The 9092-nt window shown below is 37.3% G+C and overlaps 1 protein-coding gene across 1 annotated transcript in view; it reads left to right on the top strand.

Moving 5' to 3' along the window:
* Positions 1-9086, top strand: part of LOC119840203 (protein jim lovell-like) — a 17575-nt gene extending 8489 nt beyond the window's left edge. Inside the window, exons 2-3 of the mRNA XM_038366716.1 lie at positions 5096-5224; positions 6491-9086. Of these exons, the coding sequence (XP_038222644.1) occupies positions 5096-5224; positions 6491-7140 (779 nt within the window). The 3' untranslated portion in view covers positions 7141-9086. The remainder of the gene's footprint in view (positions 1-5095; positions 5225-6490) is intronic.
* The last annotated feature ends 6 nt before the right edge of the window (positions 9087-9092 follow it).

The raw sequence follows: 9092 nt of genomic DNA on the forward strand, positions 1-9092 counted from the left end.
TCTCGCACAACACGCGATCCTCGCGACTCGAACAATGCAAGGATAGGCGCGTCTTCGGCCTAGAACCTACTCTTAATCTCTCCCCACATCGACGTACACTTAAAACAATAGACTAACCCAGTTGACGGCATATTCTACCCATTATTAGGTACTTTCGCGTCCTTGGCGTGCGATATCTATCATGTGATCTATTGTACGGAGTCGACATCGGCACTGAGATTAAAGCGATAATTAATGCTGATTCCATACGACCTAGATTCGGCTCCGCTCGATAAAGTTAATTTACAGTTATAGTTGTAAATCTCGTTGCAAAATAAACGAGCACGCGCGGCCTGACCATAGACAACACGCGGCAACTCCCACACAACCTCGATACGTCACACCGCCCGCGCGCCAGCCCGTGTGTGGAATGAATGAGTCTGTATACACACGTCACCGTATAGTCTGTGGGAATATAGCACGGCCGGAACGCATCGCACCCGCTTCCGTGCACCCCTTTACGCGCTCCCGTAACTTTCGCTTTCGTCCGGCTTATGGGGTACGCATGTTCACAACAACACACGCGTGACTCAGTGTGTGACAGAGAGGGCCCGCTCCAAACTTTTGTCTGAATGAACTGGGGTGTTTGACAAGTTGTGGGCGCGAAAGGGTTGAGTTGCGAAGTTGCTCCGCTTTCGATCTCGTTGTGCTGCATATGGGGCGACTGCGATCGATCGTAAACTTTGTTTTACTACTCCAATTTCGAGTGACGTTTATGCATGTTGTTAAAGTGATGTGTTGCCATTCTCGTTATCACTCATTAATCGAGGGTAGTAATTGAAACTAACATTAAATCTTTTCACGTTTTAATTACAATTGAATGTATATAAACGACTTCTCAACACAATAATTTTGTCATGTACAATAGTGTATGTATTAAAAACAAAAAAACTATTTAAAAACCCTATATTAGTATCATGCATCAGCAACCATTTAACAAAACGACAATTTAAGAGATAATTCGTCACGATTTCAATAAATGGAACGTTCGTTGATGTTACCAAGAAATACTTAGTTAATAATACTGAAAAAATACTTGCAAAATTTGTGAAAAAGAGAAGTTTTTAAAATGTTTCGATCGCCGCCATGTTTCGTAAATCATTGTTTATGGTCGACTAGTTTCAAGTATCGATAGCTAGAATTAGAAAGCGTCAAGTACGAGCCGATCTAATTGACCGCAAGCTTTACGCTGCTCTCATAGAAATTGAACTCGTTAAAAATGTAATACAAAGAAATTTTTTAACATGATGTAGGCATAGATTTCTTGCTAGTTAAACACATACAAAACTTAGAAAATCCTTTTTTTACACGTTTTCCACCCTTTTTTCGTACTTTCGGATTATAACATATTAACCTTATATTTTTTCTGGGTATATTTAAACTGTATCTGTTATAGATTACATTTATTTCATAAAATTAGCTTTGCATTCTTATTGAAACGATAATTTAGGTATTTAACATATAATATTTACACTATGAAAAATAAACTCGGCTTGGGATAACCATGTTAAAAATTTTATTTTTAAATCTGTTACATAATTTACAATTGAATTATTAATTGCAAATCAAACACTGTTATCTATAATACGAAATATAGTTACGTAGTTCTTACAATAAAAACAACAGGCCTACGCGTTACCCAAAAGCTTGCAATAAACCATCTCAAGCATTGGCTCGAATCCAATCACACTCCCCATATCCAATTTCCATCGATTGGTGTTGAATCGAAGTTGGTAATTATGCAAATATCAGCAGCTCTCGTTAACGATTGACATGACTTAACGACTCCTGCGCATTCCGCAATAAAACACAACGGAACTGCATTTATTATGCATCAAATTAATTGTCCATTACGTTTACTTTCAAATTGATTGTGTTGATTTATGGGGTAACGTATATGACATTGACGTTTAGGCGACACAAAAATCGGCGGGAAAATGTTTGCAAAGTATCTTGATATTATAAAAAAGGCTCTTAATTATAATGTAAATGTCGGTGTGTTTATTACACCTTAAACTAAAATTACTGCATAAATCTTAACGAGATTCCGTACTTGTGGACCGATTAGATCACAGTATCTATTCATAACTATAATAATTTATATTTATATCCTAAAGAAATTCAAATACTTGATTAATTTGCGTAAATATTGTGTTATATTACGTATATTTTACAATAAAAAAGCTGAAAATGTTGTTTGTTTAATAGCCTTAATCTCAGAAATTACTGGACGGATTTCAAAAATTTTTTCAGTGTTAGATAGCCCCTTTTAGGAGGAAAGCAATAGGCCCTATAAGTTCCTGTCCGATGTGGGTGAAGCCACGGGCCATCACTAGTACTTAAATATGCGTGTAGAATCAATAACGACAAAATACTATAATACTATTAATAAATCATGTCTCACGCGTCTGTTACAAGCTCAATGACGCATCATGTCAATGAATTACACAGTTCAGCGAACGATAATATAATATTATAAGGAAGTAATATATACCATGAATATTTCAAAATAAACTGATATGCTTATAATTTTGAGAAGTGAAGAAAATAACGTTACATTGGGATTTTTATTTTAAATTAAAAGCATAAAATCATACTATTATGGTTCTATGATAGAAGTCGATAAAATTCGATCTCTTAATAAATACATTGCGTGAAGTTATTTTCATTCTATTGAAATTATAAATATTTTTTAGAGTAGTCTAGTTTTACCTATCAAAAGACTTATTTGTTAAGATGTTATATAGGAAGATACTATATAAGCTAAAGAGCAACTCCAAACAAATTGTCAACCATCCAATCTATGACCGCGCCGACCGTTGCCTAACCTTCACTTTTAATTATTTGTTATAATGGCAGCAATTTCAACCATCTTAATATCACGATTCACATAATACAGTTATTCGTATATCGTTCTATTCTATTTCCTCTAAACAATAAGAGATATTTCGCAATTCCCAGTGGGAACTAGATATAATATTCTCCAAACAGAACAGCATACGGAATAATCCACACACGTTGTATAATCCGTCCCACACCCCATACTTACACGGGGGCAGGAAACACACGAATAACTAACATTACCACACGACATACGCATTAATTGCACGTTACAGTTAAAACTTAACCGCGGGTTAACTCAACTGGTTAATAATATAGAATAGTGAAGGATTTACGAGCTATAAAGGAAGCCGTTATATGTTATGGCTGTAGAAAGTGGCGTGATAGAAAATGCGATTTGAATTCTTCTATCGTTAATTTATACTGTATGTAATAAAAACGTTACATGGGCTTTCGATAAACGCGTAGAATGGGGATGAATTGAGCAAGACGTAATTTGGTTTAATCGATTTGTGAATGATCCATTCATTATATTATATGATAATTTACCTAGAATCCATTTGCATATGTTTTTCACACATGTGAACAAACATTATTGGATTGCGCGAATGTTTGCTGTGACCCCAGTGCGTCACCTGGGTATTTTAAAGTATCGTATAATTTTTATTTAGTAACACATTACAGTGTGCTTTTAGATAGTATTGATTGATATATTTGGGTTTTATATGAGAGAAGTATCCCTCTACAAATTAAGTATCTCTAAGGTAGTATAATAGATATATAAAGACTAGTTGTTCGCCCCGGTTTCGCGCGTGGTACATATAATTTATGTCACTCAGTGAAATTGTAGCTTTCTAACGGCGAAAGAATTTATGAAATCCATTCAGTAGTTTTTAAGTTAAAACGTAACAAACATACAAAATTAATATAAGAGAGTATTACTCCATTCTGAACACATGAAGGTGCAAACTGAAAAGCATTTGTTCATTGCATATTAAGATATATCCGTAGAGATATAAATGTTTGCTAAAACGTTATATTTCTCATCGTCGCGATAGCTGCAACGAAGGTACGTCCTGGTAAAATAATTACTTCGCAGTATAAAATGAATAGTCGTGGAAGCGTTGTGCTTCAATATCTGAATCCGAGACAAGTACATTGGATACAGAACAAGAAGTATTAAGCTATCGATTTGTCGCATTCGAATGTACCGCGGCGAATTTTAGCTCGCTCTTATTTATCTGTCTGAAGGTTTTACATATTCTGTGCACTAAGGTCGTTATAGCCTTGCGTCGTAAATAATTGTATATTATGTTTTGATATGGCTGTAATATTAAACTTATGCGCGTAAAGCAATAAAATTTTAATTAAATTCCTTTTACGATGTAAATTATGTGGAAAATTTGTTTAGCATATTTAGCGATGAATGATATTATTGTGAAACAATTTCAAGTGCTCATTTTCACTAATCTAGCCATCACAGATAAATCGGAGTCGAATGAAACTTTCATTTCACTTGAAACCACTGGCGCCATCTAGCGGAGAGTAGCGGGACTATATCATTGCTTGCACAATTTATTGTTCTGATTCAATTTATATTTGTGTTTGCTAAATTGTTAGTATAATTATAACAATATAGCTTGATTATTTAAATATTACACAATAAATCTGCGAGCAATCTGTTACCGCCTACGATTTATTTGCGATGACAAGTGCTCGCTAGAAATATACCAAGTTAACCTATTAGTACTGGCTGTTAATTACATGAACGCAATTAACGAAGTAGATTATTTGTGCGGAATTGAGACCGCCCGTGATTTTGTTGACCGTTACATTTGTAATTCGGGTTCAATAATCACGGTTTGAATTTCTATGAAAAAATAATATTATCACTACATAATGTTTAATTACATTTCAATTATTTAATACTAAGACGAGGATATACAAGCTTTTTATAGATAATGTAGCTTAATTTTAAGAAACGTTCTATTTAATATATACCTATTCATCGGATTTATTAGATTAAAATCATGTTTCTTTTTGTTTTGTTTCTTATTATGATATGAGTTCAACATTTTGTCGCCTAGAAGAGACTGTTTTTAAGCAATAAGGGCACCTTTTCGTGCGTTTCTGCCAGTATGATATCATCTACATAAATTTACTGTCTTTTATCTCTATTCTGTACAATTAAGAATAAATACATCCATTGTTCCAGTGTTCGGCATGGACTCCCCCCTCGGCCTGTTCCCCCCGGGCATGGAGCACAAAATGTACCCCCTCATGGACGTGGAGCACCGACCACCGCCACTCGATGCGCAGCTGTTCACCAACGTCAAGAAGAAATGTGGGTTACACTTATATCCTACTCATAGTAAGTCCCTTTTTATAATGTGGCCAACCTGTGACAGACTATAACATTCTGAAAGAGATTTCTTTACAATATTACCATCTAACTGCGAGGAAACTCTGAAACGACTCCTTTCAGAGTTTTAGTTCGGTTTGTTAAATGTTTTTAGTATTAATAAACCGGACAACAAAATTATAAACATAAGCTATAACTTTTGAGCTATTGATCCTAAGAATTTTCAATTTTACAAAAGCTTACATGCCTTTTTTGGGTTGGCCACAATTTGTTTATTCATAAACGTGATAGAAAACTAAGTCCCGCATTAAAAATCTAGTTATAAATTGCACGTAACTAGAAAAGCGATTATTTTCTAGATATTCACAACTTCAACTCGTTATACATGCAATATGTAAACGAAGTTGCGAAACCAAAGCCCGATCATACAATAGTTACTATGCATCAGACCTAATAATAGCATACAGGCTGCAACCGTGTCCCATCACACATCTCGCAGTCTTGCAATCGCATCGCGCATAATGTTAAACGACCATTGTTTCCCAGTGAATGTTTATTAAGACGATCTGATATCGTATCTCATAGGGGAACAGACGCCGAGTCTAACGTATGCTCACAATGGTCCACTGTCAACTCCACACACAATACGCGGCGATCGATTAGCGCCATCGCTCGAGACGGCACATGCATGCGATGCTCCCCATAAAATGCTAACAAGCTCCTATTTCGAATGCAAATCGTCTTTTAATTCCCCGTTATGAACTCGCGTGACCCCCGAGGCTATTAAGAAAAACTAATTCCCGCAATAAAATATCACGGCTTTCGAATTATCTGATCAGCATTGAACGTGATCCGTCGAAATTATAAAACTGTAAGGTCGAGGCGACGTCGCCGGCGTATGCACGTCCGCTTTTCTTTCTGACAGAACCGCCTTAATAGTCGCGTGCTCGCATCGAATTAATGACGAATCCGGCGTGTCGCCGCAACCCGCTCATTTCGGTCGTGTGTCGGCTGCCAACATAGGGTTATTGCTCAACCGAAACACGGTTATTAGATAGTTGTGCTGCATTAGCGAGGCAATGCTGTCGCGGAGGCACACGGCACATGTCGTGCGCCAATACCGCCCAGCACCGTCTGCATTTTTCCACCCCTAAATCATAACTGCAAAACTCCGCAACCTAATTAGCGAACTTACTAAAGTCGAGCACGAAAATTTTGACGTCTATTAATATGAACATTTTTTGGCAGGGCGACCAAAGGGACAACATAGCGCACCGCGGGGCGGGCCTCCTCGCTCCTGGACCAACGCGGAGCTGACGGAAGCCCTCCAACACGTATGGAACAAGAAGATGACAACCAGCCAAGCGTCAAGGATCTTCGGTATCCCGTACAACTCGCTACTCATGTACGTGCGAGGCAAGTACGGCAAAAGTTTAAAGCTCGAGCAGTTGCGGAAAGACTGCATAGGCGGGCCGCTGGAGGTGCTCAATTTGAATTCAGGCAACAACAACAACAATCACCCGTCGAGCAAACACCACGATAAGGAAGACCAGCACCAGAACGCGAGTCAGAGACCGGCGAGTTCGGAACCGGACATCTCATCGAATCCCATGTTCAACCCCTTCCAGCAAGGCTTCTACCCGGAGTTTCCACCAGGTTTTCCCATGCCCCTGAACATGTTGCATCTGTTGCCGCCGAGCGAGAAGGCCAGGGAGCTGTACCAGTCGATGCCGATGGCGCTCGACTCGCTGTCGGGAGTCGCAAAGGAAGAGGACTGCAAGAGTGACCGGTCGAAGGAGAACTCGGCGGATGAGGAGGGCGACTCGTACCGCGCGCCAGCGCACCCGCCGCACCCTCCCGACACCCGCACGCTGCTGCACCACAACGGGCAGGATTAAACACTATCTTCCAATTAGCATAATCGTCTTCGATTCCGTACCTATCGTTTCTACCTTCCATCTTGTATGTCTATTCTTTCGACGGTACGTAGGTCGACAATTTCGTGGAAATTAGAAAATCTATATGTACAGTGAAACTGAAATTATCTTTGTATACTCAAGGCGCCAGCATACAGAGTTCCCATGCAATAACAGTTAGACACTGATATACTTTTAGAATTTCAGTTTTACTCGAAGTTCAGAGGTCGAGATCTCGCCGGGCATCTTTGATGTTCGAATTAAAATTAGTTAAATTTATATTTAAAGATGTGTTAATATTGTAAATGTATTTAAATCGCGTATAAGTGATAGGCGATAATTTATTGATTCGAGGTGTGCAATACGTGTGAAAGGCGTTGTGATTGTTATCGGCAGTCGTTACCGACTCTTTTATTGTTGACACTCCACTTCACATTCCACTGTAATTATTTTTAGATAATACTTCATATCACTTAGATTATGAGTTTTACTGTAAAGTCTATTTTCCAATGTATCTTGCCTGTAAATTGTGTTATCCCAATGTAGATATTATGTTAAATGTGCGAGTTGACTCCTACATTTTCACCAAAGTTTGTAAAATATTTCGTAATAATAGTTATTATTCGATAAACAATTTTAAATGTAAATAGTTATTGATAAATTAATGGGATATTGAAATTAAAATAGCCATTAAATAAGGAGACATTGTGTCTAAAATGATAAATAGTAGTTCATTTGTAATTGTTGTAGAGTTAGTGAAAGAATACTGTGAACTAACTGCTCGTGAGACGTCTCATGGCGGACTCGTTGGGAGGTTGCGACGCACTAGTCACGCATTTTCTGTTTACAACGATAAATTCTAAATCGGTTCATTTCAAAGTCCCACAAATTATAGGTTATGTCATGACGAGTTACCCCGGGCAATAATGCTACAATAGTCTGCGACGTACACAGATGTCATGTAAATGTGCCGCGCTTTGAACGCGCCCCGATGCGGAAATCGTGATCCCAAAGCTGAGATGTGCCCGCAACTATTCGGGTGGTCCTGATTGCATCGTGACGTAAGCAACTTTATGATTACAGATTAAAAAAACAAAGAGTTGATTATCAATAATAAGATGACGACAGTGCGCGCCTGGTCTAGACAAATAATGTATCTGCACTCAATGTTCAAATAAAAAGGAGCTTTCGAGATTTTAGTGAATAATGAAAGTTTAGAATAAAGGTTCAAACCTTTCTGGCTTTAGATAATTGTATACAATGATTTCGTATTAGATGTACCGTGAAGTATCACGTCATATTTACCTAAACATACGATCGGTTATGTTACAAAATATTACTCATCTATTTTATTCGTATTGTATTTGATTTAAACATCATTTTAAACTAAACTAATGAAATTAGATGTCGATTCGAAACTGCAAATCTCTTAACAGAAGACTGAACACTATTTATGACTCTATTTTGTATGTCTGTATATTTCACTTTATCACAGAATCAACTGCAGTGATCACATAGAATACAGTCGCGTCATTAAACAATATATCATTACAGGGATTTTATATATAAACGAGTTGTATAATTGAATATGTACTTATAGTTTTACGAACTTGCTTTTTCTCTTAACCTTCCTTTTTACGCTTAAAGTAATTCATTATTAAGATACATGGCAGTTGAATGTATAAACACAATATATTTGAAGCTAAACGGCACATAAAATTGAAAGTTGAGCAGATAAAATTGGTTTCGTGTGTAGCAAAAATCTGTAATAAAGTTATTCAAGCGCTTACCCTGTGAACTTTTGAAAACGCTATAAACATGTTTGCATTTTGTTTGAAGGCTTCGTATATTCGCTGTATTATAACCTATAGCGTATCGAATACATGTGCCAAAAATTACACCGCTATTTCTGGACTTCAGAAAGCAATACTTCC

This window comes from Zerene cesonia, chromosome 5 (genome assembly GCF_012273895.1).
Source record: "Zerene cesonia ecotype Mississippi chromosome 5, Zerene_cesonia_1.1, whole genome shotgun sequence".
Lineage (NCBI taxonomy): Eukaryota > Metazoa > Arthropoda > Insecta > Lepidoptera > Pieridae > Zerene > Zerene cesonia.